At 53.1% G+C, this 21,484-nt stretch overlaps 6 protein-coding genes across 6 annotated transcripts; 5 read left to right on the plus strand and 1 right to left on the minus strand.

Moving 5' to 3' along the window:
• Nucleotides 1-1,791: 1,791 nt before the first annotated feature.
• On the plus strand, nt 1,792-5,746 carry J4E88_003766 (uncharacterized protein; the record flags this gene model as incomplete). Its single annotated transcript, XM_049397414.1, has 3 exons — nt 1,792-2,379; nt 2,426-5,493; nt 5,548-5,746. The coding sequence occupies 3 exons, from the start codon at nt 1,792-1,794 to the stop codon at nt 5,744-5,746; spliced, it is 3,855 nt and encodes a 1,284-aa protein (XP_049256802.1).
• A 317-nt stretch (nt 5,747-6,063) lies between these two features.
• Nucleotides 6,064-7,281, minus strand: J4E88_003767 (uncharacterized protein; the record flags this gene model as incomplete). The annotated part of the gene is made up of 1 exon (XM_049397415.1): nt 6,064-7,281. One exon carries the CDS (start codon nt 7,279-7,281, stop codon nt 6,064-6,066), a length of 1,218 nt encoding a protein of 405 aa, XP_049256803.1.
• A 351-nt stretch (nt 7,282-7,632) lies between these two features.
• On the plus strand, nt 7,633-10,119 carry MAK5 (ATP-dependent RNA helicase; the record flags this gene model as incomplete). Its single annotated transcript, XM_049397416.1, has 1 exon — nt 7,633-10,119. One exon carries the CDS (start codon nt 7,633-7,635, stop codon nt 10,117-10,119), a length of 2,487 nt encoding a protein of 828 aa, XP_049256804.1.
• Nucleotides 10,120-10,349: 230 nt separating this feature from the next.
• J4E88_003769 (uncharacterized protein) lies at nt 10,350-11,333 on the plus strand (the record flags this gene model as incomplete). The annotated part of the gene is made up of 1 exon (XM_049397417.1): nt 10,350-11,333. One exon carries the CDS (start codon nt 10,350-10,352, stop codon nt 11,331-11,333), a length of 984 nt encoding a protein of 327 aa, XP_049256805.1.
• A 420-nt stretch (nt 11,334-11,753) lies between these two features.
• J4E88_003770 (uncharacterized protein) lies at nt 11,754-12,761 on the plus strand (the record flags this gene model as incomplete). The annotated part of the gene is made up of 1 exon (XM_049397418.1): nt 11,754-12,761. One exon carries the CDS (start codon nt 11,754-11,756, stop codon nt 12,759-12,761), a length of 1,008 nt encoding a protein of 335 aa, XP_049256806.1.
• Nucleotides 12,762-14,480: 1,719 nt separating this feature from the next.
• On the plus strand, nt 14,481-15,397 carry J4E88_003771 (uncharacterized protein; the record flags this gene model as incomplete). Its single annotated transcript, XM_049397419.1, has 2 exons — nt 14,481-14,984; nt 15,035-15,397. 2 exons carry the CDS (start codon nt 14,481-14,483, stop codon nt 15,395-15,397), a joined length of 867 nt encoding a protein of 288 aa, XP_049256807.1.
• Nucleotides 15,398-21,484: the final 6,087 nt, after the last annotated feature.

The following is a 21,484-nucleotide window of genomic DNA, read 5'->3' on the forward strand; positions in this document are numbered from 1 at the left end:
ATGGCATCGGCATCATTCCTTTATGATAACCGGAAGGACATCCGAGTCGTCTCTTTGTCCTTGCAACGCCTCCCTAGAACTTCTTGTCTATTGGTTGGCTGGAATATACAAGCAGGGTGTTGAAGGATATAACAAGACAAACTACACGTCTTTCACGTTATGCACCTTTGCTTGCCCACGTCCACGTCCACACCCGCGCCCACTGGAAAGGTAGAGTCAAATTACTCCACACCATGCATCTACCCATGGCATTCCTCCTCGCCGCCTTCGCAGCAACAGTCCTATCTTCACCATCCACCCCTCCCACCCCTCCACACGACACCAACACAACCACCCTCGTCCGCCGCGGCGACCAATGCAACACCGCCCAGCAACACTACCCCGACGTCCCCGAATGGGAAAAAGCCATGCGGCAATTCTGCTCCATCCACGGCAGCAACCCCATCTTCTCCGACAGCGCCACCGTCTTCACCTACACCATCACCGGCCACGACAACAAACCCATTGACTGGATCTTCAAAGTCAACATCGACAATGAATTCGCACACCACTTATGGAGCTGGATACCGCTCACGCAGGAGTGTCTGGACGGGTTTATGGCGTTGGCGAAGGGGGAGGGGGGCGGCGTGGGCAGGAGTTGGTGTTATTGGAAGGCGAGGACGATTCAGGATGATAGTGTGGGGTTTTTGGGCGGGAAGTGGACGCAGCATTTGCCCAAGGAGAATCAACCTGATGGGTATATTACTTGGGAGAGTCGGGCGAGGAAGGGGCAGAAGGGGATTTGAGGGGACAAGAGAGGGAGGGTAGAGGACAGCAGAATCGAAGGAGGGATGAAAACGGGGTTCTTGTTACTACTTTGACATTCCTGGTCATATGGGCGGCGGTATGGAAATTCTCTTCTTGGTTATGCTCTTTTTTGATGCTCAGCTTACCAGAGTTGTGTGGTAGCTTCCGGTGGCTGTAGTCCATCGGCTGTTAGTTCCTGTTTCTTTGATAATGCCCAAAGAATTTACAGATTCATCGACATAGATTCAGAAGTCAATGGTTTGTCCATGCGTGGTTGAGAAGAGGATATTGGCGACCATACTGAGGTCGTGAATATCTGTTCCGATAGCATCTAGTGCGCGCTGGAATATCCGTTCCACCGAAAATCATATCGCAGGCGAATAGTATCCAGTCAGTTGCAATACAGATGAACGAATGCGGGTAGTGGATTGCAATTATCGAGGCGTGCCCAGGTGTGGAGGTTAGCGGCTCTCCAGGGCTAGGCTCAACGGGATGGATCCATTGGAATTAGTCGGGTGGGGCGGCTTCGCAGGGGTCCAACACCGACCAAAGGGAAGTTCGAGTACCTTCGAGTAGCTTTCTGGCCACCTGTGCTCTCTCTCCCATTGCACTATCGCCTACGACACCTGCAACCGTAGCAGTCGTCTCCACACCAATTGAACCCGCACCGCCCGTCCAGTCACGTTATGGCCTGCTGAGTAACGGCATCAAGACCCTGTAAGCTATTTCCTGGTAAGCTCCGAGTGACAACAGGCCCATCCCACGGTTGCATTACTTGGTACCCGCACTACCGGTAAAGCGCTGCAGCGAGAAAGCGAAGGCCTCTACACTTCGGCTCTTATTTCTCAACCACCCACTAACTCCCCACCCCCAGAACAAGAAGTACACCGCCCACCGAAATCTCAATCTCCACGTCAACGTCAAGCTGGCTCCACGCTGCTAAGCTGCCCACCCACCGTCCACGCGAACACCCTTTGGTCAACTCGAAACGGTTTATACTCAATCATGGCATCTGAGCAAGTTGCTACCTCTGACGACGGTCTGACCCCGGCGCAGAGGCTCATGCAGAATCATGGCGTCGAAGATCACCATGTCACTGTCGAGGACGTCCCCGACGAGGATGAGCTTGCCCACCCCTCTGCCGAGCTCAGCGAGAAGGCAGCTGGCAAGCAACCTGCTTCCAAGAAGCCTGCCCTTAACACGTCGTCTGAGGAGGCCTTCCCGGCTCTCGGTCCCGCCAAGCGCACGCAGGCTCCTGTCGCGCCCACCTGGGGCAAGAAGCCTGCCTCGGTCACCTCCAACGGCGTCAATGGCAGCGCGCCTGCCCCATCTGCTCCCAGCCGTGGCCCCGCCCTCCCGTCCATGAACATCCCCGGCAAACACACCGAGCGCATCTCCCTCGCTGCCCACCAAGTCGCCCCTCGCGGTGAGCTGAAGAAGCCCATCAACGAGATCGTCCGCGACATCAACAGGCGCTCCAAGGCCAAGCTCGACTACAAGCAGGGCCAGGGAGCTCTCATCTTCGAGGCCACCGGTCCGGTCGAAGCGGTGAGGCAGGCTCTCAAGGAAGTCGCCAACGAGGTCGGCTCCAAGGTATGTCACCCATCAATTCTACTCTGGCCAAACTAACTTCTGCCAGCAATCCGTCGATGTCCCCGTCCCCGCCTCCGTTCGCGCCCACATCATCGGTCGTCAGGGTTCCAAGATCCAGGAAATCAGCAAGCGTACCGGTGCCCGCATCCAGGTCCCCAAGGCCGAGCCGGGCGAGGATGAAGATACCGTGGTCAACGTTCACATTGAGGGCAATGCCTTGACTGCTGAGATGGCTCGTCGCGAGATTGATGCCATCGTCAACGAACGCACCTCGACCGTCAACCTGCGTCTGAAGGACATCCCTGCCGAGTTCTATCCTTTCCTCGCAGGTCCCAACAACGTCCACACCGACAGGCTTGTCCAGGGCCGCGACGTCAACATCCAGATCCCGCAGTACCACACTTGGCAGTCCCAGGCACCTCCCCAGGCTACTCGCGGCCAGCCCATCCAGTTCGCTCCCCAGGCCAACTTCCCCATCCAAGTCTCTGGTGACCGCGCCGCTGCACAGCAGATCCAAGCTGAGCTCGAGCGCCGCGCTCAGCAACTCCGCCAGCAGTTGGCCATCGAGCAGCGATCCATCGAACGCGGCAGGCATCAGTTCATCGTTGGTGACCGGGGCCACTCTCTCCATGACTTCTTGGAGGAGACTGGCTGCAGCATTGTCATGCCCCCGAGCTCCGACGACAGCGAGACAGTCTACATTGTCGGCCCGCCCAACAAGATCGAGCAGGGTATCAACAAGCTTGAGGACCTTGCTGCTAGCATGACCATGGCTACTGCGGATGCTGCCCGTGAGCACAAGGGCCCCAACGCACAGGCGCACGCACACAACCTGACTCGCTACCTGCGTCAACGCAAGGCCCTTGCTGATCTTGAGCGCATGCACGAGGCCAGCATTGTCGTACCCTCAGACCGTGATGCCCCAACCGGATGGGAAATCTACGCTCGCGACGGAAAGAACAGCATGAAGGCTCGTGGCGACATCATGAGCGTCTTCCAGTCGCACCCTCCTAGCCGTTTCGCGACCATGAACGTCGATCCTTTCTACCACCACTTCTTGCGTCAGCAGAATGCACCAAAGGTCCGACAAGACCATGGCGTTCACATTGTCTTCCCTGATGAGACCGAGCAATCGCCAGAGTTGATTCTCGTCTACGAGGGTGACGCTCCTTACAACGAGTACGCCATTCCTCGTGGCCGACCCTCCCCAGCCGAGATCAAGGCATACCAGCAAGGTCTGCAAGACGCTCAGCGGTTCATTATGGGTCTGACCAAGAACCAACCACAAATCGATACTCGTGGCCTTGAGTCTAACCCCAAGTTCCATCGCAAGATCGAGCAGTTCGTTAATGAACAGCAAGAAGGTCTTACACCCGACCAGGTTCCCGTTCAGGCGCTGTTTGGTCAGCGACGACCGGAGCCTCACAGCCGCTCAAACAACAGCTTCGCCATCCGTGGACCGTCGAGCGCCGTTGATGAGCTCAACAAGAAGATTCTCGCTTTCATCGAGCAAGCTGAGAAGGACGAGCTTGAGCGTAACCACGTCACAACATTCGACTACCCCCAGAAGTACGCCAGCCATCTTGTTGGCAAGGGTGGAGAGAACATTCAGCGTCTGCGCCAGAAGTACGACGTTGATGTTCAGATCAACGACGGTAAGGTCGAGCTGAAGGGACCTTCCGCCAAGGCACAGCAATGCAAGAAGGACATTCTTGACATGGCCAAGAAGCTCGAAGACGAGGCTACACACACCTTGAAGGTTGCGCCTCAGTTCCACCGCGACCTGATCGGTGCTGGTGGCAAGCAGGTAGAGCGTCTGCAGGACCGCTACGGTGTACGCATCAACTTCCCCCGCCGAGCACAGAACGACGAGGAGGCAGCAGATGCGTCATCACAGAAGAACGTTCGTTCTGGTCAGAACCAGGATGAAGTCATCATCCGTGGACCCAGGAAGGGTGCCGATGAGGCCCGCGACGAGGTGCTTAGTCTGCTCCAGTACATCAAGGACAACTCCTTCAACGACACTGTTTCGGTCGCTCAGAGCAACATTCCTCGCCTGATTGGATCAGGCGGTCGCGAGATGGAGAACCTCCGCCTCGAGACTGGTTGCCAGATCGACGTCCCCGGCGCGCGTGATGCCGCTGATCCATCCGGCCGCGCGGAGATCAAGCTCAAGGGTACTAAGAAGGCGGTTGAGGAGGCCAAGAAGATCTTGCAGCAGCGTGCCCGCGAGTTTGATGATACCATCGTCGAGACTCTGGATATTGACAGGAAGCACCACAGGAGCCTCATTGGTGGCAGCGGTGCCAACATCCGCTCCATTGTCACCTCGGCTGGCGGACCTGACAACTCGCGCGACTTGGCTCGTATGGTGCGCTTCCCCCGCCCCGAGTCTGATGAGACGACTATCCGTGTTGAGGGTCCCAAGAGTGTGGTTGAGAAAATCGTTGCTGCTTTGAAGGCACAGGCCTCCTCGCTGGAGAACCAGACCACCGAGACCATCGAAGTCTCGCCTGACAAGCACCGTCTGCTTATCGGCCGTGGAGGTGAGACACGCCGCCAACTCGAGTCGCAGCTCAGCATTCAGCTCGACATTCCTAAGCAGACTACCACTGGTGCCGCCCGTAGTCAGGTAAAGATCACCGGTGAGCCTGCTGCCGTTGAGAAGGCCAAGGAGCACATCCTTGAGCTCGTCAAGGGCCAAGAGGGCGAAACTATCCAGGTCCCCCGTCACCTCCACCACGCCATCTCAGACAACGGTCAGTTCTTCAGGCAACTCCGCAACCAGCATAAGGTTACCGTCGACCACGGCGGTGAACAGGTGCCCGCGAAGCCTGCCCAAGCTGAGGCTGGACGCGCTAGGAAGGGTGCTAACGGTGCTCTTCCTTTGATCACCGACGATGCGACTGCCGGTTCCAACGAGCACTCATGGGAGATCGTTGACAACAACGCTGTGGCAGAGGGCACTGATACCTCCGCCACTATCCCCTGGATCCTGCGTGGACCCACTGAGAGCCTTCCCAAGGCCCGTCAAAGGCTTGAGCAGGCTATCGAGGCTGCTTCCAAGCCTTCCGCCACTGGGTACCTGATCCTGCCCGACCCAAGAAGCTACAGGTAAGTTCAAGCGTGCAACACTTTCAATGCTGCAGTCATACTAACACCCCACAGGCTCGTTGTCGGACCCGGTGGTGCCACAATCAACGATCTGCGCAAGAAGACCGGCACAAAGATTCAGGTCCCCCGCGATCAAGCCAAGGATGAGGCTATCGAGATTGTCGGTACCAAGGATGGCTGCGAGGAGGCCCGCCAGATGATTCTCGACATTGTTTCCAAGGGTGGCAACGGTGGCCGTAGGGAGCGTGCTTAGGCATTTTCATGATCATTTTGGGCATGCGATGACATTTACTATCAAAAGCTTTGGGCATATTTCGGGGTTAAGGTGATCTTGTGGGAGCGATGTTCATTCAATATGGGAGAAGCATCTACTACTCATCTTGGACTACCTAAAAGGGGATATGCTTAGCTGTTGTATACAGAAATAAAGATTCAAGTTCAAATGTTCTCATTCGCGTGACTACTGCTGAATTCCCTGTTTGCGAAGGATCTTCTTCCTTCGTCCTACTGGACCATGAGCTGAAGTATCCGCCTGATGTTTGATAACTCCGAAAGGGTACCTAGCCTATACTATGACGCTGCTTTCTCTGCCCTTCCCTTTGTCTTGCCATACGCCCCACCAGCCAACTTCCGCATCTCCAACGCCCTCTTATACGGCGGCGCAGTAGGCGGCTGTACAGGATCCAGACTAACCCTATCCTTTGGCAAATGATACGTCGCATCCGAATCATACGCCGACAGATCGCCACAAGCCAGAAACGGAGCTATCCACCGCCGACCACCCTCCTCAACATCATCCTCGTCATCCGTCTCATCCCCCAGATCAATCTCAATCGCACCATCCTCCCTGACCCGGCTCGTAACCTTCTTTTCCGGTTTCTTCGCATCTGAAGACGTTAGCTCCTCCCTCACAGGCTCGGGCAACACCGTCCCCGCCCCCAACGGCCTCTCCAAACTCGCCATGAACCCCTCGGGCGGACAAAACCCCTCACAAACCACAAACGCCTCAATACTACTCGCCCGACTACTCCTCGGCTTCGCCACTCTCACGCGCTCAAACACGATTTTGAGCTGCGCAAACAGCAGATCTACGTCTTTGCCTCTGAAGATCTTAGCGACGAACTTGCCGCCGGGCTTGAGGACGCATAGGGCGAGGTTGAGGGCCGCCCAGAGGAGTTGCGATTGGACGTAGATGTCGAGGTCGTGGAGGCCGGTTACGTCGGGGGCGCCGTCGGAGATTACGAGGTCGACGGGGGAGGAGCGGGTGGACGGGGGAAGGGTGGGGTCGTAGGTGTCTGGGTCGAGGGCTTTGAGCATGAGGGGGATGGTGGAGGGGTGCGTTATGTCTGCGCGCATGGTCGTTACGCCTTCGAGGGGGGACATGGGTTGTAGGTCAATAGCCACTATCCTCACTCCTTCCCTTGGTGTTAGTTTTGGTGTCGAGTCTACCTTCTTTTCCCCTTCCCCTCCTACACCCTCCTCTTGCTTCCCCTCTTGCTTCCCCTCCTCCTTCTTCTCCCCACCACCGCCCAAAACATAATCCCGCATATTCTTCTGCTTATCCTGCCATCCCGCTCTCCCAAACTTTTCCCCCTTTATCAGCACGCGCGAGAGAACTTGGCTCCAACTTCCTGGTGCGGCGCAGAGGTCTACGACGCGCGTTACGCCTTCGAAGAGGTTGAATTCTTCGTCTAGTTGCAGCAGTTTGTAGGCGGAGCGGGCGCGCCAGCCTTCTTCTTTGGCGAGGCGGTAGTAGGCGTCTCGTTTGTCTTTTGAGGATTTGCCCATTTTGGATGGATGATCAGATATCTGCCTGTCGAGATTTGGTGGGGTTGCCCTTGCACTGCTTTGTAGAGCGATGCGAAGGCTGTGAGGCTTCCGTGAGATTATGCTGCCCGCGTCTGATTGATCTTTTTCGCCAACGTATCCCTGCTCTTTCTGTGTCTTTCTCCTATGTAGATAGTGTCAAATCAGAAATGTTAATTGACGTGCGAGTCATGCGCACGTGAAGTGTGGGAAAGCGCAAGTGGGCTAGAACAAAAGTGGGGCGAGCGGACTCCCGAAGGCCGACAAGTTTTCCAAAAAGTTCACGGCGCGCGCATCCAACCCACGACAAACCTCAATCGCGCCACAGCCACCATGAAGCGCCCTAATTCCGCCCCGAAACAAGCGTCGCATAAGGGTCACAAACCCAAACGTCAAAAACTCGACGACTTCCCTAAACCCCTTCCTCCGTCCACGAGACCCAAGCGCCGAGTCCAACTCAACGAGCTAGGATGGAAGACCGTGGAGATGCCCGATCGGTTGGAGGATACAGAGGGTTTCTATGGACTGGAAGAGATTGAAGATGTTGAGATTGTGAAGGACCCTGTTACGGGCAATCTTACCTTTGAGACTACAAAGACGGAAGATGAGGTGGCACAGGATGTCGAGGAAGCGTGGCAACGGGAGGAGGACGAGCAAAAACGCTTGGAGCAGATTACCTTTGACGAGGAGAAGGTGGTGGGACAAGACGAGAGCGTAGGAAAGAAACTGCAGGAAGCAGATGAGGAGGTCGCGTGGGAGGGCTTCAGCGATGAGGAAGATGCGCCGACGGGAATCCTAAAGCAGACAAAGGATGCAGACGCTAAGGATACAGCTGACGCAAGTGCTACCAATGGCGAGCCGGAGGCCAAGAAATTGACAAAGACTGAGAAGAAGAAGAGAGCGAAGGAAGCGAAGCTTAAGAGGGGGGCAGAGGAAAAGGCCAAGGCAGAGCTGCCGACGCTAGATGAGGTCGAAGAGGAGGAAGATGCCGAGGATGACGAACCCTCCGATATCGAAGACCGCGAGGACGGCGAGACCTTCGGACCTGGCGCTTGGGATATACTGGCGAACCACGCCGATGACGACGATGATGAGACAGATGTGCGCGCATGGGCTAAACTCGACCTCTCTGAAGAGATGCTGGGTGCATTGGCGAAGCTGAAATTCTCGAAACCCACCAGCATTCAAGCGTCTACCATACCTGAGATCATGTCTGGGCGGGATGTTATCGGCAAGGCTTCGACAGGTTCAGGAAAGACACTCGCTTTCGGCATCCCAATCGTCGAGACGTACCTTGCTGCTCGCTCGACGCCCAAAGACCCCGAGGACAAGGCGCCCATCGCGTTGATCATTGCGCCAACACGTGAACTTGCGCATCAGATTAATGATCATTTGATCGCCCTTTGCGCGAAGGGCGATTTCGACTCCCCGTACATTGCATCCATCACAGGTGGTCTGTCCGTACAGAAGCAGCGTAGGCAACTAGAGAAGGCCGACATTGTTGTTGGAACACCAGGTCGACTGTGGGAAGTCATGAGCAGTGGCTCAGGAGTACTACCCAAGTTCAAGCAAATCAAGTTCCTGGTTGTAGACGAGGCTGATCGTCTGTTGAGTCAAGGACACTTCAAAGAAATGGCAGAAATTCTCAAAGTCCTGGAGCCCGATGATGAGCCTAACGAGAAAGAAGATATCGAGGAAGCGCCTGAATCTCAACGGCAAACTCTTGTGTTCTCTGCCACGTTCGGAAAGGAACTGCAGCACAAGCTCGCTGGGAAGCAGAAGTATGGTGGTGGGGATCTGATGAATCAACAACAGTCGATGGAGTACCTGCTCAAGAAACTTAAGTTCCGCGAGGAGAAGCCAATGTTCATCGACGCCAACCCGACTTCGCAGATGGCCAGCAGATTGCAAGAAGGACTCATCGAATGCGCCGGACCCGAGAAGGATCTTTATCTGTATTCGCTGCTCATGTTCTACACCAAGAAGCGCGCTCTCGTCTTTACCAACTCAATCTCGGCAGTACGCCGCATCACGCCATTCCTGACAAATCTGGCTCTCCCAGCTCTACCCCTACACTCCAACATGCCCCAGAAAGCCCGATTACGCTCCATCGAACGATTCAAAGAGCGACCCGGATCCATCCTAGTAGCCACAGACGTCGCCGCCAGAGGTCTCGACATACCCAAGATAGACCTAGTAATCCACTACCATCTCCCCCGCGCAGCAGACACCTACGTCCACCGCTCCGGCCGTACCGCCCGCGCCGACGCCTCAGGAGCCAGCATCCTCATCTGCGCCCCCGAAGAAGTCGGTGGTGTCCGACGCCTCGTCGCCAAAGTGCACGCCCGCGCCAGCGACGCCCCCAAATCAAAGAAAACCGCCTTCTTCATCCGCACCCTAGACATAGACCGCCGCATCGTCTCCCGCCTAAAGCCCCGCGCCACAATCTCCAAACGCCTCGCCGACACAGTCATCGCGAAGGAAAAGAAACACAGCGAAGACGACGTGCTACGCCGCGCAGCCGAAGATCTAGGCGTAGACTACGACAGCGAGGAGTTTGAGAAGGAAGCACCTGGAAAGAGGGGAAGGGGTAGTGGACGCAAGAAGAAGGAGAAGGAGGCGAGTGAGATGACGAAGGGAGAGATGCACGCTCTTAGAGCGGAATTGAAGCATTTGCTTAGTCAGAGGATCAATACGGGGGTTAGTGCGAGGTATCTTACTAGTGGCGGCATTGATGTTGATGCGCTTATGGCTGGGGAGGGGAATATGGAGTTTTTGGGTAACTTGGATGGACTGGGGTTTGATGAGGTTGTTGAATAGTCACGTCGTAGAGGACGATTAATTGTACGCAAGTCTCGGCGACCGGTTTCACGAACCTTCTAGGCTTTGTTTGGCTTCCGAAATGATAGACTGCGGGATTGCGAAGAGCAAACTAGGGAGCGCTTTGTGCGTTTACTTACGTACAAACACTGCATTAGTATATTTTCTCCGTCGTTCCGCGACGGTTCGTAGCTCATCATACAGAACGGTCTAAGTCTTCAACTGCAACTATGGACCCAGACAATCGGACTCAGCCGAACGCTGATGACAGAGCGACAAGAGACGAGTCCTCTGCCACGAATACCGACGTCCCAACAACCACGGAAGTGCCTCTAAAGTCACGGTTTGCTGGCTACATCACGCTTGAGTACCTCCGAAGCATTTTTGTGCAGTTTACAATTTGGGCACCCACCATCTACGGCTTGCTCCACTTCCGCGCCGGCCTTTTCACGAGCGATGTCTTCATCTTGGCTGAGTTGGCTCCTGCATTCTTCCTGCCAAATATATTCATCTGTGTCCTCGCCATCACAATCGAGTACCTGCAAAAAACCATCGACGCACAGAAGAGAACTCTAAGAGAAAATGCGGATACGGTAAAGGGATTACAAGACGAGAAGAAGGCGTTATCAGAAGAGCTTTCTACTTGTCTTCAGGGTAGAGAAGACGAGAAGAAGGCGTTATCGGAAGAGCTTTCTACTTGTCTCCAGGGTAGAGAAGACGCATATGACATGCATCGGCAACGCATCAACGAAGCCCGTCTCAGGCACTACACATCTCTCCACAAGCACCAAAGCAGCACCATCAGTTTCCTAGAACATCTATCCAGAACCCATAACAAGACCCCCGACTCTCCAGCGCTAAATATCCCGTTCGATAAGGTCTACATGATGCGATCAAGAACACAAACGCGACTGAACATAGCTGAGAATATTGAAAGAATCCTGTACTCGAAGACTTTGCGCGCATTGAAAGACGAGGGAGCTGATGGCTTTATCCGCGAGGTAGAGAGTGATCTGGAGAAGGCGGCGGTGGTGGATGGGTATCTAATGCATTTGGAAGATCTGGTGAAGAATCCTGCTGCTCCTGCTAAAATTGATCCTGGGTTGGAAGTGAGGTTGAATGGGCATAGGGAGAGGCTGGAAAGGTATTGTGAGGGGGATTGGAGGGTTAGGAATCATTTGAGGAAGGTGGATAAGGATGAGGAGCAGGAATAGGTGTAGGGCGGGGATCAGAGTAGTGGTGCATACATAGGTAGGGGAGCGATGAAATGTTACATGTGTGCGAGCGTTTCGTACGCTTTACTTGTCATAGCAACTGTTTCTCATGAAGTCGCGCATCCAGCAGCGGATGTTTTCCTACAAGCGCTTCACAGTTGACACCCAGTCGCGGTTTCCCAAGATACGATGTGGTGTTTTCTTTCTCGCAAGTCCCCCTGGGCAAACTACGTGGGGTCATGTAACGTGGTTGCCTGATTGATGGGTAGGATGTCAACAACAAACAGCAAATGACGTAGTATAATCCGTCCCACCCCATCGCCTATATGAAGAGGTATTCTGTCGTAGCCAGTGATCTTTCGAATAATGCTACCACACCACGAGCCATCCCAAGGAAAGATAGCGATGGCAACGAGCGCAATGTCTACACCTGCCCCATGTTCAACCCCGAAGACGCTTGCCATGGACCCCAACATCAACAAAGACACGCTCACCTCGGAAGATGATGAGACGCTTCAAAAGATCGAGAATGCGATGATGGACGAGCTCGATCAGGTCCTGCGCAGACTTGCTAACACATCGCCGCATAAACGACGCTACTTCTCGCCAGGCGCGTTGTTGCTTCTTGTTCTCTACACACTGATCCACGTTGTGTTCATCCAGCCCGCATCCTCGCTCCTAGGTCGCCAATTCCTCATTCCCATCATTTTTATGGTATTCATAGAAGTCACCTCCGAGGCCTATCTGGAACGGATAGTAGGATCGTACGAGAAGATCGTTGACAGAATGAGAGACTTGGCCCGGCTTTCACTCAACATGGCACATACCTGTGAGAAAGCGCTGCAAGAGGCCGAGGCAGCGTCCGACCAAACCGCGGCGTACAGGACGACCTATTTCCGTACCTTCCACCAAAAATTAAATGAGATGCGTTTGGAATACTATCAAGCATATCTGGATCACTACGGAACTCTTATCGATTACGTCGAGCTCATTACCAAGAAGGCGAAGACCATGCCTGCGCCGCCTAAAGTCAAGGGCGCGAAGAGAAACTGCGGCAACCGCATCAAGAATGACAACAACGCTCTTACGGAGTCACTGGAGAACTTTGCTGTAGCGCTAAAACAGCGGCAGTCCACGGCCAGGCTACAGATTGCAGTAGCGGAGAAGATCAAGGACATACTCGATCGCGAGGGCTTGTTACCGGAGGAGATTGATCGACTAGTGGATGAGGCGGAAGAGGATCTGGAGCGTGCTCAGGACGCGTCGAACGTTCGGACTCTATCACCGGGTTCCAGTGCCTCAAATTCTATCGCGTCGCCATTACCGGTCGTTGAGAGCATTGACAGCAAGCTGGAGAAACATTTCGAGGATTTGGATAGGTGGTTCCAGAGTGTGCGGGATCAGCCTGTTGTCGCTGAGGACAACTGAATAGGTGGATGGCGTGGAAAGATCGTGGCTACCGTGGGATCGGTCGACCTGCAGGGGAAGTGGATGGGAATGATGAACTAGGGGCTACGTGCACTGATCCTGAGTATGTGTCCCCCTGCGGCCTATCCTGTATGTACTTCTATTGGGAAGAACGTGGCATGTATCCCTTCTTATCTCTGCCCACGGTTGCGTTACTGAAGTTCGCGATTGACTTTGTTGACATTGTGTGATGTATTCGTGACTGGCCGTGTCCCGAGACGATGCGCGGGCGGGTGCTTTTCAGGTCTTAGTAATCAATGACGTAAGCACGCGGGCGCTCACCTGCGGGCGCGCGTTCAGCTCTCGGAATCAAAGCCCTACCACCCTGGTTACCGAACCTCTCTGGTGGACCTGACCCATCTTCTACAGTGACATAATCCTCTTCCACGACATGATAATGCGAGTGCAACGGAAGTAGCAATGACGTTCTCGTTCGTACGCTACCAGGTTCGCGACCGCGACGCGTCTTCGGAAGACGATCAGAAGATGTTGAAAAGCTGTCCTTCGATCAGGCAATCCAGCCTGGCCTCTCATGCATGGCTACGATGACACTTGGCGTCGTTCCGCCCCATGAATGATATTAATGACTGCATATCGACTGCCACCCTTTAGCCGCAGTCAGCCTTGGGGGTCACGGCGCGCCACGGGGATCATCTCACTCCTGCACAGCCCGACGACCATTTGTCGCCAGCATTCGTGTCGCATTCTTCAAAACACTATCGAGGTAGATAGAATCATATATTGTCTCAGCAACTGCTTACTTTCTAAGATCTGACTGTATGTATGCGACACGATTAGCCACTACTGGTGTCCATCACATCTTCGTTCAGCTTCGTGTGCTCGCTACGCGCAGCTGTGTTCGCAAATTTCTCATTCGTCGCAATTTTACCGATCGCCCTGCGATGGCTTGCACTCGCATGTATTAAGGGTGAGCTGAAGGCTTGTTGCCTCAGCCTTGTGCACGCTTACTTCGCGTACTTAGCACAACTTCTTCTTCTTTTTTTTTTCAACCCTATCTCATCTCGCAAACATCAACGCAAAGAGTAGTCAGACTGCGATGACGGTGATAGATCACCTCCCATGGCGGTATGACGACTGGAAGAAACATCCAGACAAGGTAGCCCCACAGGATAGACACATCCTTATATCAATACACGGAACCAGCGTAAGTAGACCAACATGCGAGTTATCTTAACAAAATTAATGAGTCATAGGATGGCGCGAAGTTCGACCAAAAGGAGTTGTGCGACAGTGATATAGCAGTCGAGTGTGAGCAAACGGGGGCGCGACCCCCGGGTACGGACTGGTCTCTGGAACTGTTAGTATGCCAAACTTCCCAATCATAAAATTTTGCTGAAGCCCTAGAAGCCTCATGGTGGTCAGCCCCTATGTCGATTTTGGGCCAGGTATTGTCCCGTTCTCACTGGATACACTCCAAGCTCTGCGTGCACATTGGCATCTCCCATACAGCTATGTTCCTTCATTGGGAGCGGGTCCAGATATATCTATGGCCTTTTCTCCTCTCCTGGGTGATAAAGACTGGAAGGGTGAGTTGACTCCGACGGGTTGCCAATCGCCACATCTTGAGCCTGCCGACCATACGTCTCCCTTATAGATCATCTATACTTACCAAAATGTTCAGGGTTTGTCCATAACTTCAATAGAAGCAGGACTACAATTATGCATAACGGCCCAACGCGACGGACCTTCGGAGTGTGCCTCGTGGAAGAAGATGACATTGCTCGTGTCATCGGACGTCTCCAACACGCCCAGAGTTTTGGGTCAAACCCACTTCTATTGCCAATCGTTTTGCTCTCTATGAGCGTACATGACATTCGGTCAATGCAGACAGAAGTCTTCATGGAGTGCTTAGAGCTAGAAGAAACCATGGGCTTTGACGATGAAAATCACGAGGTAGCATTCGATCAGATGGCCAACTTCACACGGATACCTCAACGCCTGAACGTACTGTCGTCTCGTCTAGCAAATACTCAGTACTACTGCTCTTGTTGCGTGCAGGCACTCGATTGCTTAGAGTATCAGCTCCAAACCCTACCTGATGGATATTGCACCAAAGTCTCTACCGAACTACAAGAGCAAATGATATACTTCCGCGTGTGCTCAGAGAATATCGGCTTCATATCAAAACGAGGCAACACACTTGTCCAGTCTATGACACAAACGGTACGTGTTTCTCTTGCGACATCTGTTAAAAGTCATGCTTATGATTACAGATCCACGCAAATCTTCAGCAAAGAGATAACCAACTCAACCACCGGTACGGTGCCGATATGCGAACCATCACAACAATCACTCTAATCTTCCTGCCCGGAACTTTTGTTGCAACCTTCTTTAGTACTACATTCTGGGACTTCTCTCCCGACAATGACGACGCGAAGGTGACATACTGGGTGTATCTGTACTTCGTGGCTACGATAAGTCTGACCCTATTGGTTGTCGTTATATGGCTGAGATTCGGTGCGCTTGAGCAACTGACAATGAAGATGGTACGATCAGCGCGCAAACTTCCTTTGTTGGGAAGGCTGATTCGAGAGAAGAAGGTGGATGATGAAGAGTTGGGAAAGAAAGGTGACTAAGGTGTATCTTTTGGTTCATGTGTTCTCTGATTAGGTTCTTCCAATCGAAATAGCCGAATAAACATGTGTTCAATGATGATGACCATGTCATTCTGGTAGAGCGGATGACGCAAACATGAACCGTGGTGCAGTCGTCTCGCTAGTCCAGTATTGTTTGCCCGAGCAAAGGTCGTTTTGCTCAACGTCTCACTGCACTTTACACACAACGAAACGAACTAACGCGAATCTACCGCTATCAGCTCAACACGATGAACTCCGTATTCCCAGAAAAGGTCAAGTTGGAGTTGCTGCTACATACTGCCGTGGACCACGTGAAAGGGCAGGGTGTTGGTATCGGCGTCTTACAGCAGACTAGATGCGCAAAAACGGGCGCCTTAATGCCAGAACTACTGCCTACCGAAGAGCGTAGATACGGCATTACACGCGCAAATTTTCCGACCGAAAACGTCAAGACACGCGAAAGAGCTGAGCTACTTGCTATATTACACGCTCTCGGTCTGGCCTCCAACACGATCAAGAAACGATGTCCGCCACATGTCCAACTGCGGACTATACAAATCTTTTGCGAACATCCGTCGGTTATATATACTGTCAAGCATCACCTTCGGTATTCCCCAGCGAGCCTCGAAGACGAAGTGAGTGGAAACGACCGCGCCATGATCAAGAGAGTTGTCCAAGCCATTCAAAAACTCGAGAGAAGATCTTTTGAGGTCTTCTTAACAATCGCAAATACGGAAGACGACGCGCAAAGGAAGGTAGGCTTGGCAGCAAGGCAACGAGGCAGGTTCGCCTGTCGACAACGCCGCCGATTGCAGCACGCTCGGGAAAGAGTATCAACAGTAGTGCGTCGCACCTTGGAGAACGAAAACTCTACAGAAGCGCTCGTAGAGGGGATTCAGGAGCTCAAATTAGCCCATTAGGCACGTTATCACCAGACATCGTCGTCCGTATCGCCGGCATCAAGCGCCTCGATGGCAGTCCCTCCTCCGACAAATGCCTCATCTTGATCCATCAACCTCATCTCCTCATCCGAAACCGCCCTCCTGTGTCGCCACTCCCGAAACAGTCTTCGACCGCACAGCTTCCACATTATGTTCGTAAATGAGGTGAGTACGCCGAAGAGGAGGAAGCTCGCCACCGCATCTTCGAGATACCACATGGCGTATGCAACGCATGCGACGATCGCTAAAAAGATCGACGTGTATAAGACGATCTTGAGAGAATAGATCGAGAGACCTTCGGTTTCGGCATCGTCGATCGTGGAAATTGGTGTTGCGCTAGGAGAAGAGAGCGGTATTTCGCTATCGACAGTCGGTGAAATGACCTCTTTAAAGGGGGTCGTGGGCAGGGTTCGGGTCGGGAAGTGCGTTTGCGTGGTCATTGTCTGTTGCAGATGGATGCAAAATTGAGTCAAGTTCAATAAACACCGCTTGGAAGACTGGATATTGCGCACCTCAAATTGCGAAGGTGATCGAGTTTGAGTCCATCGAAGATACAGGTACATTCCAGTCATTTTTTCAAGAAGACACGCTGTCATGAGTGTCTCGGAATGGGGCCATCTCACGTACATCCGTTCCATATTGCCACCACGCCGCAGTCAACATCATTGCACCACCGCATACAAATTGCCACAGAAGAAAAGCGACATACCATCTCCAACTACATCCCTGTTTCTTCGCCATCTCAAGTCCTGTCCACCATCTCCAATTGAATCCCTGATTCTTCGCCAACTCAACTCCCTTATCTTTATCTCTCCGTACTGCATACGAGTCCGCCTTTTCGTCCGATAGGTCACTCCTCTTCGTCAACCCAATTTCTGCCTCGTCGTCCCCCAATGTTCTTCTCATCCTCCACTTGTTCTTCACCATTTTCTTCCATAGCAAGTCCATAATAACCCCCACGATTGCAAACAAAAGTGGATGATACAGACGACGGACAACTTCGTGTGGTTGAAGGGAACGGAAAATGTGCAGGAAGATGTATCTGAAGAACGCGTCGTAGGCCATAAACCCGAACGTGCGGAAGGACAGTGGCTGGTCTTCGTAGCGGAAGCGATCAAGGTCGTCCCACCATTGTCGAAGACCTGGTGGAAGGGTCAATTGAAGTTTGGTTCGTGGTGGATGGGAATCCGGCTGTTTCTCGCTATAAGCCGAGGGCTGTGGCAAAAAGTGTTCTTTTTGCGAAAACATATTGTTGTGATCGTGATCCAATGCTGACGAGAAGTGAGGAGATGGTCTCGTACAGGAAACGCAGCAAGAGAAGCTTTGTTTGGAATATATGAATAGAGGAAGGCTGTGTTCATGCGCGATGCGGCACAGTAGCACACAAGGTACGCGCTAGGGAATCTGCCTTGCTGCGCCACTTGATGTCTCATCTTAGCGAAAGATTCTTGGCAGCATATGCAACCCGAACCAAAAACGATTTCCTAGTTTAAGTGGCGTCAAGATATATGAAGGCGTAAGTACACAAGCCAAACATCGAATCAATGAGCATGTACCGCGCCACAAACATCTCTGTCTCAACACCCTCTCATTTCCTCAATCCAAATTCCTCCCCATCCTTATACCCGACAGTATGCAGATCCAATCCATCCTCTAGAATCTCGTCAGCATCCAACAGCCCAATGACAGCCTCGTCATCTGCAATCGTCCTGTTCATTCTAAATCGCCTGTACCTTCTCCAAAGAGTAGCAGCTGTGTACACCCACCACGGGAGAAAGAAAAAGGCGAGGACGGGGCTCCAGTGTACGGAGGGAATGACCCAAGGGAGTGTGATGAAGTAGGTGATCCAAGCGAACGGGATGCCAATGAGACACATGAGTATGGCTATCGTGTTGCGTATATTCCAGAAAGTGCGTGGTCTGTTGCGACGAACCCGAGGATGCCGTGGTTTATTGGTTGTTTTGCTAGGAGACGGAGGACGCGGTAGAGTGCATGGTGACTGTGATGGTGGATGTGTTTCCGAGTTTGGCGTTCGTGCCGGTGATGATTCCCGTGGTAGCATTATCAGAGGCTTCTTCTCGTAGCTCGCAGACGTGGCCATTGCGATGGATTTGATATGCGAATCCGTACTGGAATTTGTGTAGAATAAGCGCAGAAGGAAACTCATAACCTTTCAATACATGAAGGTGCGGCTGTGACGCCACCTTGTCGGGTCGCATGCAGCACAGCGGATGAAGAGTCTGCCTCGCTGCGCCGCAAGAGTTGGGGGCCGGAACTCACTCTGTAATCCGATCACAGACTGAACGATCATCGAGGGCGAACCGTGTTTTTGTGTTGCCGTTATCTGCAGCATAAGTCATCCGTTTCGTCCTGCTTGCTCTGCTGCGTGTGCTTTCTTCCACCTCTCATACCCTTGCCTAACACCTGCTCTTTGAAGTCCATCCACCACGTTCTCTCCATCGTCTCCATCAGCTTTATTGTTCTCTTCCGCATCGACTTCCCACCCACTCTTCTCCCCTCTTGCGAGAACCCTCTTAACCCAGATCCGCACAACCCATCTGGTGATTACCAACCCCAACCCACCAACACCAATGATGAAAGGAATCAACTGCCCAACACTAGTCCATAGCCCACTCAAACCTCTCACTTGATTCCATTGCAGGGTCAATTCGAGCTGCAGGATAACGATGACGTGGATAAGTAGATCGAGGATGGTGTAGTACCATCCGAGCCAGACCTTCTTGGGCGTTGCAGGGTTCATAAGCAAGAGAGATGAAGCCAACGAAACCGAGGTCCATGGCGGTATGACATCCGGGGTTGAAGGAGCTGAAGTATATGTTATAGCGGCGTATGTTTGGAAAGGTCCGTTGAGTGGATCGAGGAGATGGGCTTGGCGTAGATGCGAGTAAATGACGAAAGCTTGGGGTGGGAAGCGACATGTCAGAAAGGCTATGTAGCTGTGTAGTTGGCAGTGAAGCCAAGATGGCGGCGCTGATCTCTCAGTAGTTGTGTTGCGGTACGTCTTCGGAAAAAGAATCGATCGTGCAATGACTGGGAAGGTGAGAGGTTTGTCGTCGGCGCTCATCTGGTATGGGCTCGCTGCGACGCAATGTTTGATATACAATTCGCTTTCGTAGACTTCATGGATGATGGATAGGTCCGGCAAAGGTTGAGAGATGCTTGCGTTGGTGTGAGAAGACGATAGCGAAGTCGGTGTTGTAGGAGAAGGGACCTCTTGAATAGTGACGTGGGATGATCGATTGGAGTATCCCAGGTAAATGATGCGAGAAGGGTATCTCCACTCTACTGTTCTTTGCGCCAGGGGATCTGAACGCGTGCGAACCAGATTGAGCGGGCGGGCGGGCCCAAAATCGACTCTCGCTGGTAGACAGCGTGAGCATAGAGCTTGAGTACATGCTTCGTGAGATGCTCCATGCTTTGAGGTATCCTCCGTGTCCTTCTCTTCAACAGCCTCTTCGCCAAAGTTCTGTCCCCGAGACTCCTCCCATGCCCTGACCGCCTCGACGAACTGCCTTCTCTTTTCGCTGACCTTCCAAGCAGTCCACGGTTTCAGAAACCCCAGAACCATCCAATAAATCGTGCAAAGCAGAACGAACAGACTCATAGCCATCATCACCTTCCTCGCCCAGCCAAACAGATCCGTCTTGACCACATACATCATCAACCACGTGCCACACGGCGTCTCCTTCATATCATCCAAACCTGCCCACCAAAACCAGATATGCAGGCAAATATTCACTAGATTGACGATCTCGCACACGACTCTCCTCAGGAAGCTGCCGCGCGAAAAGGTCGCTTCGCTGTACGACGATTTGGCGCGCACACCCATTATGCAACTCCACGCCAGTATTTGTAGCAAAACGAATGCTTCTACGGCATACACATCGGCCGGATTAGAAGCGTAGATCAACGTGACGATAAGGATTGCGACGCTGAAGATGCTGACCGAGTCGCGGAGTACCTGGGCTTCAGAGAGGAGGAAGTAGTTTGCGAACCACACAGCGAGAATCTGTGCGTATATACCGATCCGGATTCCGATGCCGTAAATGTCGTTGTTCCCCTCGAAACCACATGTTGGGTCTGCAGTTGCGTGGGCGAGGATGTTGGAGGGCGACGAGGAAGGTGTGGAGAGGTACATCGACGCTGGCGGGTAGGAAGACGTCGGAAAGCGAAAGCGATGGTGATACAGGGTAGGAAATGATTGATACTACATGTTAGCAATCTCTGGTAGGCATCAGTATTGCGCTGCTGTGCCGCATGCTGTGTGTTGTCTCTAAGCGCCCACGTTGAAGCGTGGCGGATACCTGAGGCAAGCCATTCGCCACAGGCGCAAGGCACTGAAACAAGGAGGCATAGCCCAACAGCCGCGCGACAAGAATTAAAGTCGTGGTAGAGCGTACATCGCAAGAGCTTTCCCTGCTCGCTGATGCATGGTGCGAAAAAGGGCGGTCTGGGAGTTCAGAACAGAAACGCGCAGGATGAAAGATCTAAATGTCCTATTGCTATGAGCAGTTAACAACAAGCTCATGAGCTGTCGCTGTATTCCTAAACTCCAAAAGTAATCCTCCTGCTGTGGTATGCTCGCTCAAAATGTCCCAAAACACCATTCCCTTATCGTGCCCGTTGTCTGGCGCGTGCCGTCCGTTACGTGCCGACTGTTGCCGCTTCCGCTGTCGCACGCGACGGCGCCGCTATGCGTCGAAGCCATAAGCGGCTATTCATATTGCCGTCGCGTTTACATGACGGTGCAAGGAATGCAGCAGCAACTGCAGTCGTCGGTGCTGATGCAGCTGCACTTTCCGCCCTGAGGCTTAACGATCGAGCCGGCGGCCGAAGAGACAGAGTTGGTAGAGGCAGGCATTGCGAGGTATGAATATGCGAAGATCGAGTGAGTTTACGACGTGTTATGACTCGGAGGTTGACGGTCGCGGGTTCGTGACTGTTGGTTCAGAGAGATGACGGAGTTGCGCTGCGATAACGTTAGCGGTGTTCGCAGCCACGAGATCAGGGCTGGACTCACAGTTTATGCGATGAAGGTGCGTGAAAGGTGAGGGTTGTAGCGGGATAGTAGGCTGCGTTCTCGAGGAGGCAAAGGGGAGATTAATACGGTCGCAGAGGGCATCCA

The sequence above is a fragment of the Alternaria novae-zelandiae genome (assembly GCF_023758075.1).
Source record: "Alternaria novae-zelandiae strain BMP 2774 chromosome Unknown scaffold_6, whole genome shotgun sequence".
Taxonomy (NCBI): domain Eukaryota; kingdom Fungi; phylum Ascomycota; class Dothideomycetes; order Pleosporales; family Pleosporaceae; genus Alternaria; species Alternaria novae-zelandiae.